Source organism: Monomorium pharaonis, chromosome 7 (genome assembly GCF_013373865.1).
Source record: "Monomorium pharaonis isolate MP-MQ-018 chromosome 7, ASM1337386v2, whole genome shotgun sequence".
NCBI classification, from domain to species: domain Eukaryota; kingdom Metazoa; phylum Arthropoda; class Insecta; order Hymenoptera; family Formicidae; genus Monomorium; species Monomorium pharaonis.
This window is the reverse complement of record NC_050473.1, coordinates 19,208,903-19,228,549: the sequence shown is the minus strand read 5'-3', so window position 1 is coordinate 19,228,549 and position 19,647 is coordinate 19,208,903. Positions and strand designations below refer to the sequence as shown.

General features: G+C 34.5%; 2 protein-coding genes across 7 annotated transcripts; one reads left to right on the top strand and one right to left on the bottom strand.

Moving 5' to 3' along the window:
• The first annotated feature begins 51 nt into the window (after positions 1-51).
• On the top strand, positions 52-14,471 carry LOC105830595 (glycine-rich cell wall structural protein 1.8). 6 transcript variants are annotated; one of them, XM_036290036.1, is made up of 8 exons: positions 52-365; positions 2,905-2,925; positions 3,802-4,141; positions 5,009-5,281; positions 6,437-6,656; positions 7,911-8,165; positions 8,383-8,439; positions 10,452-11,220. In XM_036290036.1, the coding sequence occupies exons 1-8, from the start codon at positions 312-314 to the stop codon at positions 10,489-10,491; spliced, it is 1,260 nt and encodes a 419-aa protein (XP_036145929.1). In that variant the 5' UTR covers positions 52-311; the 3' UTR covers positions 10,492-11,220. The 6 variants fall into 6 exon arrangements, with proteins under 6 accessions (XP_036145929.1, XP_036145928.1, XP_036145927.1 ...); XM_036290035.1 differs by lacking the exon at positions 10,452-11,220 and adding an exon at positions 14,158-14,471 and having other exon boundaries at positions 54-365; positions 4,967-5,281; XM_036290034.1 differs by having other exon boundaries at positions 54-365; positions 4,967-5,281; positions 6,440-6,656.
• Positions 14,472-15,028: 557 nt separating this feature from the next.
• On the bottom strand, positions 15,029-19,531 carry LOC105830596 (phosphoacetylglucosamine mutase). Its single transcript, XM_012670010.3, has 4 exons — positions 19,056-19,531; positions 18,519-18,589; positions 16,405-17,731; positions 15,029-15,666 (listed from the first exon to the last, which is right to left on the bottom strand). The coding sequence occupies exons 1-4, from the start codon at positions 19,148-19,150 to the stop codon at positions 15,528-15,530; spliced, it is 1,632 nt and encodes a 543-aa protein (XP_012525464.1). The 5' UTR covers positions 19,151-19,531; the 3' UTR covers positions 15,029-15,527.
• Between the last annotated feature and the right edge of the window lie 116 nt (positions 19,532-19,647).

The window sequence follows — 19,647 nt, the reverse complement described above, 5'->3', positions numbered from 1 at the left end:
GGGACAAAGCCCGCGGGGACGTGGCACGCCTCACCGTTGGCAACACTGTTCTTCATAACGAAACGCGAGGCTAGCGCTAGAGCAGCGGCGTCGTAACTTGTGTTCCGTTGTGCGTACGTGCGGGTAGATTTTTTTAACGCGTGTTACGGGACGGTTGTACTACGTTTTGAGTGTGCGAGGCTCGAGTAAGGATTGTTCGCGCGTCCTTAAAGTCGCTCACACGCCGATTAAATCGTAAATTTCAGTTTTTTCCTTTCTCTGCGTTTTCTCTTTTTCCTTTTCCCCCCCTCTTCCCTTCCCACCGGTTATCAATGGACACGTCTGTCGGTTACCACGCTACCACGGATACGGCTGCGGCTGGAACGGTAATCACTGTCTGAATTTTTACATTGTTTTCTCTGGATATTTTCTCTGTTTCTCTCTTTCTCTATATTTTGTCTCTCGCATACGCCTTTCCCCCCTCTATCTCCTCTCTCTCTCTCTCTCTCTCTCTCTCTCTCTCTCTCTCTCTCTCTCTTCTCTCCTCCTCTCTTCCCTCTTTCTCTCCCCCCCCCCCCCCTCTCTCTCTCTCTCTCTTTCTCGTCCGCAGAGCAGATCGACGCCAATCGACGCGATCGCGTCACTTTCGTGTGCCCTTCGGGCGCTCCATCATGACCCGTGGGATCAATAAAATTGAATGATCAACGGCGTCACGCGCGACGCGAGCGTATCGGGATTTGCTCACTTCTCGGGATAAGGCGATAGGTTGGCAAAACTTTGCTCGCGGAGCGGAATCGACTTCGACCGCCATTTCGTCCATCTTCACATCTCTCCCTCCGTCGCTTTCCTACTCTCAATGCGTCACGATGCGGGGCCTTTCTTGTTTCCTTTGCGCCTCTTTCTGTTTATTCCCGATATCTCGTACGAGTGTCACGACCGCGTGCAAATAGCGCGGAGAGAAAAATAAAAGATTGCTCCAACAACAACGTTGAGATTAACGGGTTTGAATTAATATGGAGTAGGCAGCGAAAGAGAAGACCGGCCGCGTCTTTTAGGCGGGCTCCCCTTTATGTCCATTTTCACCAATGTAGATGAACTTTAATCTTGATTTAACTTACTTCTTTTTATCTCCTTACCATTCTTAGAACTAAAGGATAAAGTTAAATCGGGATTAAAATTTATTTACATTGTTGGAAATATTGTTCATTTTTGCCAATGTAAATTTGATTCAATTTATACAATTAGTGTAACTTGATCTTTTATTTTAATCTAAAAAATTAAAGAGAGATAAAGAGTAAGTTAAATCGAAATTAAAGTCAGTCTGCATTGATAGAAATACACATTCAAAAAATATGAAAAAGTTAAAACAAGATTAAAGTGCATTAGGATGTATATTTATTTAAGTGATAAAATAGCATTATATAATATAGAGATAATGTAATTATTTATATTTTATATGTATACTTTAGTTTTAACCCCTCTATATATATGTTTTTTCAGCCTCTTCTTTACACACATTCAATCACGATACTTCTGCATTTTGAGTTTTTTTTTACAAGTATAAAGAATTCTTCAATGATTCTTAAGTGTGGTCTATAATACATGGAGTAAGCACAAAGTAAGAAGTAAGAGTAGGAGCAACGATTTGCCATATAATTTTCTACAATTTGATGAAACTAACGACATTGTTTACACTGTTCGTAGCTATTCCTGTGCTCTGATTGGCCGAGCGTAAGCATAAAATATGGAGTAGGAGTAGGAAATGAAATTAATTTATTTCATTTATGCCCTTATGTCTACTGTTACTTTTTACTTCATATATACTCCATGTATTGTAGATCACTCTTCACTACTTTAACATCTCTACCCCCGCTCCTCTCTTGGAAATATTTTTAATGATTTTATTGAAAATCTTAATTGACTCATTTCATTGAAATTTATTAAGACTTATTAAAATTTAATAGTTTTACTACAACTTTTCAAAATTTATTTTTTTATAACAATACAATTTAATTTTAATGAATTTTAATAAATTATACTTTAATTAATCTTATTGAATTTTAATAAAAAATGGCCAATTGAGAGAAATTTTTAGTAAAGATTTTAATAATATATATTTTCATTGGAATAGAAAGTATTTGCATATTGTTTATTTAAAAAAATTGTATATAAATGTTATAACCAGTTACAATGCTCTTCAAAGTTTTTCAAAGAAAAGAATTACACTTGGTTATTCGTATCAAATCGTGTGTAGAGAGATGGTTAACATTGAATTTAATGCAACAAAAGCTTTGAGCTTGAATTATTGAAAAGATGAAGCCTGCCCGCGATTTGCTTCCTTCAATCTACCTTTTTTTACAACTGCACTACATTATACCTTCTACATTTAGGGTGAATAAATGTTCTTTTTTGTACTTTTCATCTTTCCTGTCTTTTCCTCCAATGTCTAAAATTATGTACTTATTTCAATTTAAATAAATAAAAACAATGTGTTGAATCTACACAAAAACAAGCCACGTTTTCACTTAAATTTAAAATAATGTCCTGTTATCTGTTTTCTAATCTTTGCCATTGCGTTAATGTTGATGAGACTGTTGTTATGCAAGAATTTTTTAATTTATCGATTAATCAGTTTATAATTCAAAGAGTGCAAGCAAAAACAAAATGGCATATTATTACGAATTATCCTAAAATAAGAAACATTTACATATAAAAATGTTATTTTATGTAACAAAATTAATTTTTATTGGATAATTCTTTCATTATTTATGTTAAGTTATGATTGTATGCATGAAAGAATTATGCAGTGTAAAAGAAAAAAGATATATTTATTAATCAAATTTATATATATATATATATATATATATATATATATATATACATACATACATAAATGCATTAACTTGGTGGATGTTTTTGTTTCAGATGGTTCCATCTAATCAGCCGGTAAGATCACATAAACAATTATATATGTACATTTTGTCGAGGAATAAAAGATTAACAATTAAGATTCTAAATTACAATGCCAACAATTTAATTGGTTTACGGTTGCGTTAATAATAATACGCTCAGTGCATTTTACATTATCGTAGTTTCATACATTCTGTAAAATTATGTTCCAACATAACTGAGCAATAGCAAGTGTGTCTCGAACAGACACCATACTTTCTGTGAGGAATGTATGGTCGATTTCTGAGATACAAGTCTCACGTTAAACCTTTGAAGCACCAAAATATATATCGAACCGATTCTTTTAAAACTGTGTATTCAAAGGTTTTTTGGAACGCTGATTATGAATTTAAAAAATTAAATATTTAAAAATTAAAAAAAGATTTATAATCAGCAATAAAAAAAATCTGGAAATTATTTTCACAAAAATCAATATTTTTTCTTGTCCGCCATACTGCATCCACTATTTTGAATTTAAAATTACAGTGGAATTGTATTGTTAGACTTCAGAAATACAGACAAATTTTTATTATATTTTGCATAAAACATTTTCTTCACAAATGCTAAATTGGAGATGGAGACGTCATTTGAAATACAAAATGTAAAACTTTTGAATCACTGATTTCAAATTTGGATTTAGCGCATTCTTATTTTATTAGTAAAATGCTGTTGGCACAATAGAAATAAGTTTTATATTTTTTATCGACTAATATTGTCGTGTACCTCCAAAGTCGTGTTTCAGAGAGTTAAATTGCATATTCTCTTATAGTCCCGTTTTATTTATAACAATCAACGCATACGATTCTCGAGAGCGCGATCGATATCTAATGACTTAATGATAATGTGCATGGTTTTTTTCCTCATGTCTCGCAGAGGAAGACAAAGATCTTTGTCGGCCGACTCCCGGAGAATTGCCGCAACGATGAGCTGCGACAATTGTTCTTGCGCTTCGGCGAGGTGACCGAGTGCGACGTGATGAATCGATACGGCTTCGTCCACATGGCGCGGGAGGAAGACGCGGCAGCGGCAATCAAGGCGCTCCACAATTCCAACTTCAAGGGGGCAACGATCAACGTGGAACAGTCAACCGGAAAGTCACGCGGTGGCGGAGGTGGTCGCCGAGACGACCGAAGAGGTGGACCAATGAGAGGTGGTAGAGGGGGACGAGACGGTGGTAGAGACGCTCGTCCTGGACCTTACAATGATAGAAGAGGTTGGTATCGTTTTGTGCATTTTAATATTGCAAGAGCTGTGGCACACACGAAAAATTTAAGCGATTAAATAGTCAATCAGTCGAGAACTGAAGACAGCAATGTAAACGACAGCAGATCCGAACTGTTGATTTCCTTACGGTTTTAAGTTTTATTGCTTAAGTTTTGTTTGTGTCATGGTTTTAAATTCCGACAAGACTATTTTCTCATTTAATTTTTCTCAATCATATATGTACACTTGTTTCATACACAGGAAAAGATCTCCACAACTTGGAAATTAAAAAAATCTAAACTTGGATAATACTATTTATAAGTTTGAAAATATTGTATAAAGATATGTAATATAAAAAAAGGCATCGCACAGGACATTGCCATGAATATCTATAAAACGTAGTTTTTAAATTTATGGAAGGTACATAGAGGCTCCTGATTTGTAATAAACATTTTTTTTTAGTGTCTGAATTTAATCTAAAAAAGTAAAACTAATTCCTGAAAATTGCTATATTTTTGTTTTTGTTTTATTATAAAACAATTACATTTTGATAAGTTTTCTAATCGTTAAATTTTATTTTAAAAAGTAAATTTTTTTTCTATGAAATTATGTTTTATCTTTTTGTTAGTGAATAACTTGTTTCTTTCCACCCCTCCTATCCTGCATAAGCGTAAAAAAATATAAGATTTATCTTACCTAAAGACCAAATTCTGCAAGAATACATTTTGGTAGAATAGAATTTGAGAAAATAGTATGTTGGAATAAAAAATGACTTTAAAAAAATCTGAACACATTGTACTCAAAAACCAATTTTATATCTCGACGTGCTTTGCAGTTCTTCCGATCCAACTCGTTGGTTACGATGGATCTGCTGCAGGTGGCGTCGCGACCGGGTACACCGATTACAATCGCGGAGCTGGCGACTTTAGCGGCCGTGGGACAGACTTCGGTGCCGGCTACGCCGATCGCGGGGGTTACGGTCAGAACGTGGGTGGCGCGGCGATGGGTTACACTTCGACGGCACCAGGGATGGGCGGCGGATATGGACCAGCTGCCGGCGCCGTGGGAGGATACGGGCCGACCGGTGCGGCGGATTACGGACGAACGGCCGATTACGGTCGCGCTGACTTTGGCGCCAGAACAGACTATGGTAATCACGGTGGTGAGTGGTGTTTGTGGAGCTTCAACAGTATGTGACCCCGTCTTGAGCCACACACTCTGTTTGCGTTTCGACAATTGTGGAGCGTAAACTAAAGTTTTTCCTTAACCCGCGAGATGTTTAATATATATACTTGGTTCAGCGAGCGATAAGGTCAGAGTGGGGAAGGCGTACCGTCTTACTTGATACTGTATGGCGCACTCGGCTCACGGCTATTATCTCACTACAGAATTGTCAAATTATTAATATTATTTTATTTATAATATTTATTAATATTATATCATTAATATTCCAGGCTTCTGCCATTGTTAATTTAACTAAGTGTTTTAATAAAAATGTACTCATAATATGAAATTGAGCCGTTTGACAGTATTTAACTATCAACATGCCAAATATTCCGGTGGCCCTGTGTATTTGTTGCTAGCAATGGCAGAATATTAAGACGCGAATAGTAAGATGATGTGGTGGGGATTGCCCCTGCGTGAACCGGATGAAAATTCGTCTACTCCAAACGGCGTCTCTCGCTGAACCAAGTACAGACGAGTATAATCCTAGCCTCGTGATGAGAGATCGCTCTCAGCTCGTATGAATTTGTCGTTTACATTTTACACTGTAACACTACAGGTATTATTCTGCTTACGATTATTAATTGTATAATACTTAATATTATATTAAGAATTACATTTAAAAAAATAGTATATATTATTTTTAATTAGTGTTTAAGCTAAATATTAATTTTATAATAGCAAATATTAAGGATTATAACTTAAAGAAAAATGTTTTGTTATTTCCTAAACAGAGGTCTGTAGTCGTAATAATTATTTTAGCAATAAAATTATAAGTATTCTTTATGCAAAATAATTATTTTCCGTAAACTGACTTCAATCAATTTGATTTGGTCAGTCCTGATACGTCGTAAGTAGAGAGATACCTGTGTATGAATCATTAAAAATATTCTGTTGTATACATCCTACTGAGATTTCCAGTTTTTTGCATTTCTCATTTGACACACATGTTACTTTGTTGACTTTGTTAGTTTTTGATGGTAAAAGTTCCGTGAGACGAAAGGGATGCACAAACTTGCCAAGTGAAACAAACGCGAAGAATCAATATAATTCAGAATCTTAATACGCACGTTGTTTACAGTAGTTGGTGGCGGCATGGCCGGTGATTTTAATCGTGGCGCACCTGGTCCCGTAGATTACGGTCGCACTGATAATTTCGGTGCTACCCGCACGGTTGATTATACAGCGAGAAATGATTATGATCGAAGTGCAGCTGGGCCAATGAGAAACGGTGGTGGCGCTGTTGCTACTACTGGGTATGGGACTGGTTACACTGATGTCGGATATGATGAGAGCCACTGGTAATGTAGCTGTTATATATAATTTTCATTTGCTCCTTTCTTAAATCTAGCAGATTATAATTTTCGAATCTGTTGCATTTTTAATCTGCGCTAATAGTTGCCTCTCAAACCAAAATAGATCTGCAAGAATATTACAAGAGGGAGGGATCTAGGTTTTTTTTATTTATACTTTAAAAATCATCAAGTTGTGAATGGGGTTATTCAATTTTGGTTTGTGAAGTTGCAACATTAATCAAGTTTTTTCAAGTATAAAATTTATATAACGTTTAATTGAATTTCTTGCATATATGTAAATATAATATTAGAAATTTATTATATTATTCTTTTATTTGTGAGAAACAATTTTCACATTTAATATAATAAATTTTATTACGATATTAATTTTTTAATATAATTTAGATTTAATTAAGTTTAGAACTAATTTTTAAGTGCAGTGAAATGTAGATTATTTATTTCAATAATTTATTGGCGTCTCCTTATTATTATTAAGTACTTATTTTAGAAATTAATGATAGTATTATACATTAATCCATAATTATTGAAAATAGGAAATTAAAAATAAAATTATATAAAAAGAATTTTATTGGTAGCGCTTGTTGGAGGCAACAATTTTAATAATTATCTACATTATACTGTACGATTTTATTTTACCTTTTTTTATTACAACAGCCCAATACATGTGAGAAAATCTTTTATTATTTAAATTAAACATCTTTTACTATATATAAGATTTGAATGTCAACCCTGAAAAGAGCCACTTTTTTCATTATACATATTTATAATTGCGTATAGATGTGGATCGTGCAATTTTCAGTGTTTAGACAACCAAATCTTTTCCTATTTTTAAGAATCTAAATTTAAGTTTTATATTATTATATTGTTATATAAAAAATAATTATTTAGATTTTTAATTTTAATGCAGTTTAATTATTATTAATACATTAGATCTACTAAAAATATTAGTATATAGGTACAACTTCATCTATAATTGGCAAAACGATAGTTTAACGCAATTTGCAGAGCACACAATTGAGTTTTGTTTAAACTGCCGTTAGTTAAGTTTTAGTATTATTTGAAAAGCTTTTTTAAACGCAAAAATTTTGAAGCAATTAAAATATTACATATTGCAGAAAATTGTTGCTTCTGTAACAAAATAAAAAATAAATTTTATATTAATGAATAATATAAAACAAAAATATCAAACTTTGCCCCTTTGATAGTATGAAAATAATAGAATTAAATTGTGTACGACAGGGGTTATCCGGGCGGGCCAGGGGATATGATGGGTGGGCCTGGGGGGGTAAATCAGGGAGCTTCAATGGTCTACGAAAGGAGAGATGGTCTACCTGGTAATGATATGCATCCATTTGACAGGCCAATGAGCACTGGACCTAGCTACAGCACAGGGGCACCTAGTTACAGCACTGGCCCAGGACCACAAGCTGATATGTTTAGTAGAAGACCTGGCAGTGCCGTGCCCAGTGGCGGATATCCACCGGTTGCTGGCGGGTGAGTTAAATTTACAAATCGTAATATTTCTAAGAAGAACTTTTTTTTCCCGGGGTGTTTATCACCAAAAACGGCTAAATAATGGATTTTTATATGATTTTATTTATACTAGGCAAAAAATTTCTAATCTTGCCATTTTAAATAGAAATTTTTTTTACAAAACTAGATTAAACACTTTTTACTGACATCTAATGGTGTCTCGTCTATTGTATTGCAGTTATGCCGAGGGTTACGATAGACCAGACGCATATGGTCCTCCACGTGGCGGCGGACGGTAAGTTGCACTTTTGTTATCTCGTAATACTAATCTGTTTTATTGACAAAACTGTGCGGCTAACTGAAAAAAGTTAACACACGTTGACGTTTGAAAAGCGAAAGAGAATCCATAATAATGCGTACGCTTGTCAATCTGGCGTCTTCAACTCTTCTTTGCGCCTATATTACGCCACCCTCGTTCTTGCCTCGATTATATATGTAACACACATGCAATTTCTATATATGCGGATTCGACGCGCAGGTTGAATATATTTCTGTAAAAGTATAAGGTGTGACACTTAGCGCGACATTCTCGGCTATTACACGGAGGCGTTCACCCGTCCTTACGCCATGCACCCGTCGTTTTTTTTGCGTATACGTATCGTTGCTTCCGTCGTCAGTACCCGCGTAGGAAGCCGACGTTTTTGTCTTTTATGAGTGTAAAAGAGAACAGAGGTTGAACAATATCACCGAAAGTCCCATAGGTCTACTCATGCAATTAACATGCGTACTGCATTTTTAAATACTACGTATTTATTTGTCATGTATGAAATTTTCCAGTGTTCTTCATGTATTCGACAAGTTACATTTGTTTCAATTAATTGCAATAATGCTTTGATATTTACATGTTTAATAAAAACGGTAAGTTTTGTAAAGAATTACGAAAGGAAAAGAAAAATTATTTGAGAAACACTCAAATTTTCGTGGAATCTTCCAGTTTATTAGAATAGAATATTATAGACTAGAATAGATTATTACGTAATTTTATATGCAGCAGGTTTGCATTGATTTGGGGACTTTTCGCCGTTATGACGGGGTACGTACCCCTGATATATCACCTCTCTTCTTTTACGTACTCCGCGTTCTCGAGCACGACGTTCGTTCAAGATGCGCTCCATGCGATCAGCCTGCGGCAATTCCGTAAAGGCGAGATGCGCTCGGTAAGGCGGAAACTTCTCCCGCAAACACGAGAAAGAAAAAAAAAAGATACATCTCCGGTTACGCGACTGGCTTCTGCGAGCAATTCCGCTGCAGCGTGAGTTTCTGCAATCCGTGAAGACACATCTCCGAAGGAGACGGGATCTTCGACATCCTCGCACACCTCTCGCACACTTTCGTCGCGAACACAAACCGACTATCGCGACACCCTGCGCCTCTGCGCACCGCAAAGTTGCAGCCTGCGAAGCCTACAAACGCACACGTCCTTCGCATTTGTTCTCCGCCTCCTCCCCCCTCCACTCTCTAAGAGCTTTCTGAGACGCGATCCGAAACGCTTTCCTCAATTCTACCTTCGAAAAAAAAAAAGAAATGCGTTGCGTTGTAGCTTGTCCTGCGTCCAACGGCGAACGTCTGACAAAGGTCTTTTGACGTCGCGAGACTTGAAACTCTTCTGTTCTCTACGGAGTTCGAGTCGATTTTCAAATGCACTTGCGACGGTGCACGATTGCGACGTGTCGACCAGCTTCTTACATGTATGACAGCTAGCTAGAACTGGGTGTAAGCTTCAGTTTGATTGACTTTCTTGAGTTTTAAGAATTTATACGTCATTCCCACGTTCATACAAATCGGATTGTTCACAAATTTTTACACAAAATACGCCGCCATAACGTGCTAAATAATTATGATGCGCGTATATGTTGTAAAAATTCGTGTTCGTCATCTGTGGGCGATAAAAATCCAGCATTGTTCCTCCTGAAAAAAAAATGTAGCAGGAATAAATTCGATAACGGGTAACGATGATAAAACACCCAGATCTGGTGAGCTGTGGCTCTCGACAAATCTGCGTTATATGCGCTGCGACGTGGAACGAGAAAAAAGAAACCAAGAAACATCCACAAGGCTTCCTTAACACCATACCTGTGCCGAAATTTGTAATTTCGAATCGAAACTTTCAAACTCCCGCATCTCTGGACGCGTCTCGTGATGATCGCGCACGCCAGTGTTACATCTTATACTTTCCTTCTTGCTCCTTGCGCACAGCAAGGCGATCACGTGATTAATTCTGCGATTTTTCATTTTCTGACCTTTTAGCTTCCCAGGTCCGGCAGACGCGATGCCACCGAGGTACTAAGCGTGTACTAAACGCACTAGCGCATGCGAAAGGCGACCGAAAAACGAAAAAAACCGTAAAAAAAAACATCGCCGCCTTTCAGCAGCGATCATTCGCTTATCGGACTCGATTACCTAGGAATTGCCCTCTGCGTCCGTCGTTGAGTCCACAATTAATTATAATGAAAACTATATAAAACTTACAATAGAACTTAATAACGTTTAATTATATCGTAAAGTAAACGGTAAGGCTAAGAAGATAATCAATAGATGATATATAAACTATTAATTGAATCTAAACCCAGTTTTTTTAATACACTATGAATTATTAGTTTATACATAAACTGATTAATCAATTTATTATTGATTAAACTCGTTGTGCTAGCTCATTATATGTTTGAAGAGAATTTTTCGACATTACATTATTCGTACAGTTTGTTCAAGATTTTATTTCCTTGCTCTTTTTTTCTATGAATAAGATAAAGTCCGGTGTGTGAGTCTAACATTTTCCTCAATTTAATTCTCTCAACACCCACATTATAGAGTATAGATGATTTTCTCATACCGTTAATTCTACAAAAGATGACTTGTATACTACAATAATGATGCTGTATATTCTTTTTTTACACATAAGAACTTGATCAATGTTTTCAAATGTTCATTCATGAAACAGAGAATAATTAATTATCACAATGTATCTTTATATAAAACGAATAAAGTGCAAATGTGAATGCCCCAAAGCAATCTTTATAAAAAAGTTCTCTATGTAATGATTATACATGATTTATCGCTTCCTTTTGCAGTCGTTTTGCACGTAGTAAAATCGTCACTAAGTTTAATCATTTGCTAATTACAACATTCATAATACAATTAGAATGTTATTTCAGCAAATAATATCTATTTAATTCACATTCTTAATAATGTAAAAAATTTTACTCTTAAAATATTTTTTCGCTACCTGTGCGATGAAAGTGGTTCTTTTCTCACCTGTCAATTCACACTCAAAAGTCACACTTCGACGCATAGGTAAAAAAAATATATTGCGTGCAGCATGTGCGGATTGGCTACTACTCACTTGTGCGAATGAGCGCACTCGCTTTCGGCTCATGCGTCCACTTCCCGCACTTGCGGGCAATAGCCGACTCACCGCACTTGTTATACAATATGTTATTATTCTTCTTTATCATCTCTTTATAGATTATTTCCTTACAAGTATTAAAATATAATCTTTATTTTGACATTACGTGACGCTGATTTAATTACTTCATAGAAGAGGCCATCAAGTTACAGCAGAGCGACATCGATAGAATGCTAGTTATTCATCTAATACATCAATTCGTGTCATTTATAGGAGCGAACAGAACAAGCCAATTAGTAATAATCAGCGTGCGTGCAGCTATGTTACCTAATGTTAATTCTTAATTCGACGACGTTATGCATTGTATAATCTGGAATTAGTCAAACGATAACGTAAGATGACGTACGCGAGAATTATTATGTTAAAATACATAACATCTAATATCTCGAAATATGGAAATTTTTGTAAGATGTCAGAAAATGCAGGTATCCCTCTATTTACAAGAGTGTTACTTTGGTTATAAATCAAATTTATTAGAAAATTGAATAGAATACATATATCTTATATAAATAGAATAATTATTAATGCAAATAAAATTAAATTTATATAAACAAAACAATTATTTTATGCAAAATAATTTTTTTTTACTAAAAACGATCTGTATTTACGAAATGACAAAAACAAAATTTTAAATTATAATTCTAGGTATAATATAGTATAATATTTGCTATTATAAATTTAATATTTAACTTAAATACAGATTAATCAAATTTTTAATAAGTGATTAAAAAACTATTTTTTCTTAAAAATATAATATTTAATATTATAAAATTAATAGCTAATTTGTTTAATAAATGCTTAATGTTCAACCTTGTTATAATTTATTAATTATTAGTTTAGTTAATAACATGTCGGTTGCATGTCCGAAAATTCGTAAGTCGTGATATAGAGGGATACCCGTAAAAGGATCGTATAAAAAATATTCGACAATGCAAAACGCCAGATCAATCTCCAGCTGGTGCAGTTTACTTAGTTAGGTACTGTACTGTGAAACGCCGGTATGTGAACGTGCGGTGAACGCGTTGCCGAAACCACGTTACCCTGGTGGCGGCGGCTTGTCGACCTGCGATTATTGAAGAAACCGATTACGACGATTACACTCGCTATGCGTGGCTACCCGTAGATGCGACGGTCGGCGAATAAAGCAACCTGCGATATGTGGATAATGCGCCACAAATTGCGTTTGCGTTCAAAGCTTGGCGTGCTTTGAATTTAACCAAAGGAAAAGGTATGTTCAACGCGTGCGAACCTTTATACTTTATCTGTTGAAACAAAAACCCAAGAGCGCTTCTTATATCAGTGGGGGGAAAAAACAGGGGTTCTACCACCCATACATATCACATCTATATCAATGTTTACATAAGTGCGAATGGAGAATGTCCGGTCGAACAAAACGTTAAAGAACTGTCAAAAGAAAAAGAACCGTCGAAGCGCGTGTAAAAGAAAGCGGCCGTATATTTTCTTCTTGATGATCTCTCAGCGTGCGACTCAAATGCATCGATTCTAATTCCATCTCTGCCACGTGTTCTCATTAAGAAGTCCCAGACCATCTGTCAAAAACACATCTACATTGTTTATTTAATTCCTCTTACTCCATACTTTTCCATTCCTTACCTTAATTGTTCGAAATTCAAAAAATTTATTTCTCTTGATTTAATAGCTCGTAAAAAATTTTACTATTATACAACTTAATAACTTATAAAAATATTGTACAAAATTAATATTTATTAATAATGTAAATGCTAAATATTGTTTAATTACAACATTAAATATATTTGGATCAACACTCTGTAATTCGCGAAATCTGAAAAAGTTTGTAATCTAATTTTTTTTCAACACACTATAATTGGATTGATATATTGCATCTTACGACATATATTCACACACATCCTTTAACTTAAATTTAACGCGTTTTATTGGTGTTTTGTGAGATGGAATTGGAATGCAAAATGAAAAACGAATGCGATGCGTGAATTGAAAAGAATACTGATTTCTTGTTAACTTTGCCGCAATTTGCGAATTGTTCGTTTTTTATATTGTTATTATCGCCGAATCTCATTCCGCAGATTAAATTCTTAAAATTCCGCTCGCGAAGAAACTAAGTACCACGTTGTAAGACGAGCTGTTTGTCTTCGGAACAGCTCGTATATCTTGATGCTGATGTGGAAGAACGTTGCAGAAAATTTTTTTTATTCAAATTTTCGACCTGTACAGCGCTCCTATTAACTGTTCAATCGAAATACATTACGTCTTGTATACCTATATTCCAAAAAAGTGCACTCTCTCATTTTACATTTATCAGTAGAAGGATATATGTGCACTTTCTTTATTTCATATCGCGCTCAATTTTATAAGTTAGAATCATAAAAATTCGTAAAAAGAAATAATATTTAACATCTACTTCACTAATTGTCAAAATAGCTTTTGAGTATCGACTTTATCAAGCGTTTATACGATAATACATTAAGTTAGTTTTGTTACTCATTAAATCCCACGATTCAGTGGGATACCTCATGTACGTGCAATATAATAAGAAAATTTTTTTAATAGATTACAAACGGGATGAGGACAAACCGATGGATATTGAGATGAACTCAATGGGAACCGCTAATAATCTTCAGAAGCATTCACTGTCAGTGAACGCGCTTGCTCGTCGGGGAGACGAGAGACGATGGATAATAATGCCTGACCACTTGTAACGAGCAGTAAGAAAGCATACAGGAGTGTGAAGTATGGCATTATCATCAATTATATACATTCTTTTCACGTAATGTATAAACATAGCGTTACGCGTTATCGGTAACATCGTATAACGCGATAAAAGGTAATTCATTTTTTTACGATAATAAAATTTTCTAGCAATATATGAGTTTTTCATTTTTAATCCCTTCTTTAAGCTTGCCAAGTAATAGAATGAATTATTCTGTTAATTCATAGTATTCTATTGTTTATTGTATCTTTCCCCTGAAAAAAAAGTATACGTAATAATGACGTCGCGAGGTTTACTTGATAAGAGATTAAATCTGAATATTTTAAATATAATTTTTATTATAAAATATAAAAATACATTAAATATAAAACTAGAATACACATTTTTTATCTCATTTAAACTTTAAAGCAGACCAGCAGAAAATATCTATTAAACATATATAATATGCAAAGTTAATTTCTATTTCACCACTTTATTGTAAAACTGGCGCTAGACTATACAATTTATGAGATCGTCTGACGTCAGTTTTAGGACAAACTGCTATACGTAAATAAGTAACAATGTAAAATTAAAGAACAAAGCTATAATCTGTCTACAATATATACTTAAATCACAATATGGCACAATAAAAGAATCTAATTCTTAATAATCAACTTCAGTCATTGCTTTAGTGTATCTGATGAGATATTTCTAGTATTTTTCACAAGATACTTTTCTATACATTAGAGTTCGAATGATGTGCAGACAAAACTTATAGCCAGTTCAATCACTTGCACTGTTTTATATTGGGAGCGTTCAGCAGACGGAGCGGATTAGTGAGCGCTCAGTGATTCTTTACTATAATTGGTTCTTGCCTTTAGTTTTTCATTGGATTTAGAAGCAGAAACCAATCATAGTAAAGAATCACTGAGCGCTCTCTGATCTGCTCCGTCTGCTGAACGCGCCCATTGACGTATACTAAAGGCTATAATGTCTAAAGTTATTTAATGATGAAATTAATATGATAATTAACCAATGAAATATTTTAATATTACATTTAACCAAATATATATTAGATATCGGTCCAAGTACTCGGGATTCCTTTATCTATAGCATTTTTTTTTAATAACATTGAAACAAAGTCAGTTTTGTTAAAATAAAGTTGTTAAAACAGAATATGTACGATAACTTTAAATAATATTTTCTCATATATAACTGATTATTAATTTTATCACAATAAGCTGGGTTCTGGTCCAACACCGCCTGCGAGTCTGTATACAAGTGAAGCTACTTCCACGGCTAATTTGTCAACGTTCGACGAATTCTCACATTCAGCATAGACCCGCACGATGTCTTCAGTTCCGGAAGGTCTGAAAAAAAAAAAACGCTTAGTCAATTGAACTTGACCTGGTAATTTTATGTGTTTAACATATTTTAAAGAGGTTTCTTCAATCTTTCCACATAATATAAAAACTGGATTCAATTCTGAGAGTAAGTTTATGATTAATAAATAAACATTCCTGAGTTTTTAAATTTTGATCATATAGTTTTTTTTTACATTTTGACATTATAGTATTTTGAAACTTAAAATATAACTTTAAAGTAGTAGTGAATCTTAGAAAGAGATCGTGGAAAAGAAAATTCAAATAATTTGTTCACAAACAAAATATAAGAATTTAAAAAACTATTCAAGAAGAAATGGAGAGTTTGTGAAGACTATTTTAGAATTATAAAATTTCACTATATTATTTTTGTGTAAGAATATGAAATATTCATATTTGAAGTATAGAATTCTTTTTAAATGTAATGTCTTAGTGAAAATACAATGACATGTTATTACATTTAAATTATTATAAATAACTTTTTGTTTCCATATCAATATTTATCAATATTATAAAATATATTTTTAAGTAACAAATTATCTTATTGCTTAAATTTCGTTTATTATCTATTATTATGACAATGCCAAAAGCTCTTTTGTTAAAAGATATATGAATACAAAATCGCGTGATTCTCTTTAACTTTTTACATCTGTAGAACCTTCTGATGACAAGTTTTTCAAAAACCTCCAACAATTTCATACATTAAGATATAAAGATATATTGTACCTGACAAAAGATCGGCCTCTTGGATACTTCGAGACAATCTTGTCGATGTCTTCTTGCAAACCAACTGGAGTCAGGCAATGTCTCTCCGCGTTCGTAGTCGTTATAACATTTCTGTCTTTCACTTTGACCTTAAGCTGTCTGTTCGGCAGATCGTCATAACTCCTCTCCCACTCCACAACGTCCCAGCCCTTGGCGTGTAATATAGTCTCGACTAGCAGCATGTCGCTCAACGCATCGCCGACCGTTTCGTTTATTAAATCGGTCACGTCCTTCAGCTTCGCGGAGCCCAACCTTTGCGCTGCTGAAAACGTTTCGTTCCTAGCATGCATCTCGATAGCTTTTTTTGCGGTATCCTTAAAGATGACGGTTCCGTGCCCGTTCGCTTCGAAGTAAACCCCAATGTCGAACTCTAGCGCTCTCTTATGCAGATGCTTCACGCCGGTCGGCACACACGCCACGGGGACTCTCAACACGTTCGAAATATAATCGGTCGAACCGCCATTGGCATACGCAGTTTGTACCAGGCCCAACTGCAGAGACAAACCACTCGTCTCGAGCAGCTCCTTGAGGTAAGCGGCCACCAGCGTCGCTATTCGGTCTCCGTCCAAGAGATGAAACTTGTTATTCCCGTCTATATAAAAATACACCACTCTATCGGCGTCCCCGTCTATGCTAACGCATCTAACGTTTGTTTCAGACGGAACGTTCAGAGGCAACGTCTGTTGCACCTTGACATAATCCGCGCCGCACATGTGATTCAAACTGCCGCTTCCGTCGTTAAACAATCTGATGTTCAGCACACCGTCTAGGTATCTCTGGAACTCCCTCGCCGCAATCGCGCCGACGCCATTTGCGACGTCCAGCTGCAGCACATTTGTGTACCTTCCGTTGTTCACCTCGGCGCCTCGTATGCTTTTGAACACGGCCGTCAGCTTCGAGTAGTATCCCTCCAGCGTGGGTTCACCATAGGCGCCATTAGTGTTTACACACACCACGACGTAGTGCAGCTGCGGCGTCGTGACCAGTCCCAAATCCGTGACGTTGCCGCGTAAAGCTCTGATTCCCGCCAGCGCGGCTCTTAACAAGCCGGGACTGCTTCTGCGAGTGTCCCTTCCTGTTATTACCATAGCTGGTGCTGACAGATCAATATTCTCTGTCGTGCATATATGCGTTAGCATTGATATCAAGTCACAGTCCTGCACGTTAGCCAAATTCGTCGCTATCTTTTCCCAGGAAGCCTCGAGCATCTCGCCAGCTGGATCGACGAGCTTGATACCATTGTCAGGCTCCAAATTGTGGCTCGCGGTAATCATCAAACCTATGGCGGCTGTAAAAATATCATATTTATTGAGAAAAATAGTTAAAAAAGGACTTAAAGCAAGCTCTTACATGTTAATGATAGAAAATAATAAATTTTAAATAAAAGTTTCCCATTTTTCGATTAACATTGCATGGTAAACAGTTAAAATGATTGGACTGACATTTATATAACTAAACATACAAATATTTAAAAAATATATTAGAATTTCTTTTCTTTTTTGTTTGTGATTACATTTATTAAGAAAAATAATTTTATTAAGAAACATAATTAAGAAATACTTAATACTAGAAGTATAGGAACCTAGGACAAGAAGTATAAGAACAAAAAACCTAGAAAAAGATTGCCTACTGATTATCTATTAAAAACACATTAAATTTGTGAATAAATGTTATTAGCTTAGTTATTTAACTATATATTTTGCACATTAAATATTTTATTAGACGTATACTTCTTGCATAAAGTATTCTGAAAAATAGAAACTGTAAAAAATGGCCATTTGATACTTCTAGTGTTAAAATATTAGTCTTACTGTGTTATTCATTGAAATTGGAATAACAAGTTCTATATATGACAGTATATAAAACAACAGTTTTTAGATAAAAAATAACAATCCCAATTTGATTATAATAGTACACAATATGAAATTAAAATAACTGAACTGACAAATATTTAATAATAGGTATGTATTTTCTTTTCTTTTTTGTTTGTGATTACATTCATTAAAAAAATAGTTAAAAAAGAAAACTTAAAACTTTACTGTTATGTTATATTATGTCATACCCTAGATCCTTACCTCTTTTTGATTTGGAACGTAGCACTGCTAGGAGACCCATCCTGTACAAAACATGCTCTAAGATATCCGACCTAAAATTGATATATATAATAATTATTTTTAATATATTTCAGATATCTTTTTGTAACATATCTTGTATCGTATACAAAGCAGTCGTTAAGTATTCTAAAAGATTGTAAATTATTTTCATATTCTTCAAAGTATACTTATTTATCGAAATAAACCAAATAATTTTCGAAAATTTTGAAAAAAAACAATTTTTCTTCAACTTTGACCGCCAACTTTGAAACTATTAAGTTTGTTTGGACATTGATTTCATATATATTCATCTTGATTAATGTGAGAATCGTCCCTTGAAATCTTTTTTAAAATACTTAGTATGATCACTCTCTACATTTAAAAATAAATTACTGAGTTCATTCTTTACGTAAAACATTTAGCCAAGAGTTTTAGCAAGATAAAGAGTAAACGTTTTCTAATTTGGTATTTTATTTACGGTGGAATCAACAAGTGTGTGCTGATAATTCCCGTACTTACTTCGTTCTGAAACCAGCCGTTCCGTATTCGATACGCCCATCATATTTACGGATGTACTCCGCGTTTACGACATCCTGAAAATAACTCGATTCCATTGTACTAATAATACACTTCAACAACAAATAACGAGATTGATATTAGAGTGATAGTTCCGCGCGTGAAAACATGTATACTGCCATATGGCGAGTATTTACCCACAGTGCAACGGTCTAATAGGTTATCTTTTGTAGCCGTATATCTGTAAACGTTCTACACTTAAAATAAGATGGATAGATACAATTAACCAAATGGAAAAAAAAAGATAAAAATTCAACGAATGGGTCAACGAACTGCAGATTTATTGTTTGAAAGCTAACAATCTGTTAAAAGTGCATTGCTGGCACTTTTTGCACTCAACACTTTCATCCTATTTCTCTCTCTATCTCTATACTATACGTGTCAGGGTTGGTTAGTAATTAGTTAAAAAGTTGAAAGTTAATAAAGTTAGAAAAAGTTAATAACTTTTTTAATTTAATTTAGTTAATTTTAAGTGATTTAATTTTTATTAGTGATTTTCAAAACGTATAAACTTTTTTAATTTATTAATTTTTTT

What these genes read in the sequence shown, in the direction of transcription:
- LOC105830596 (XM_012670010.3), bottom strand. Translation starts at nt 19,150, where the DNA reads ATGGAATCGAGTTATTTTCAGGATGTCGTAAACGCGGAGTACATCCGT. An exon ending in ACGGCTGGTTTCAGAACGAA is followed by an intron (nt 18,590 to 19,055) that starts GTAAGTACGGGA and finishes TATCAATTTTAG; the next exon opens with GTCGGATATCTTAGAGCATG. An exon ending in AGAGGCCGATCTTTTGTCAG is followed by an intron (nt 15,667 to 16,404) that starts GTACAATATATC and finishes TTTTTTTTTCAG; the next exon opens with ACCTTCCGGAACTGAAGACA.
- LOC105830595 (XM_036290033.1), top strand. Translation starts at nt 312, where the DNA reads ATGGACACGTCTGTCGGTTACCACGCTACCACGGATACGGCTGCGGCT. An exon ending in ATACGGCTGCGGCTGGAACG is followed by an intron (nt 366 to 2,904) that starts GTAATCACTGTC and finishes TTTTTGTTTCAG; the next exon opens with ATGGTTCCATCTAATCAGCC. An exon ending in CCTCCACGTGGCGGCGGACG is followed by an intron (nt 8,440 to 10,451) that starts GTAAGTTGCACT and finishes CTGACCTTTTAG; the next exon opens with CTTCCCAGGTCCGGCAGACG.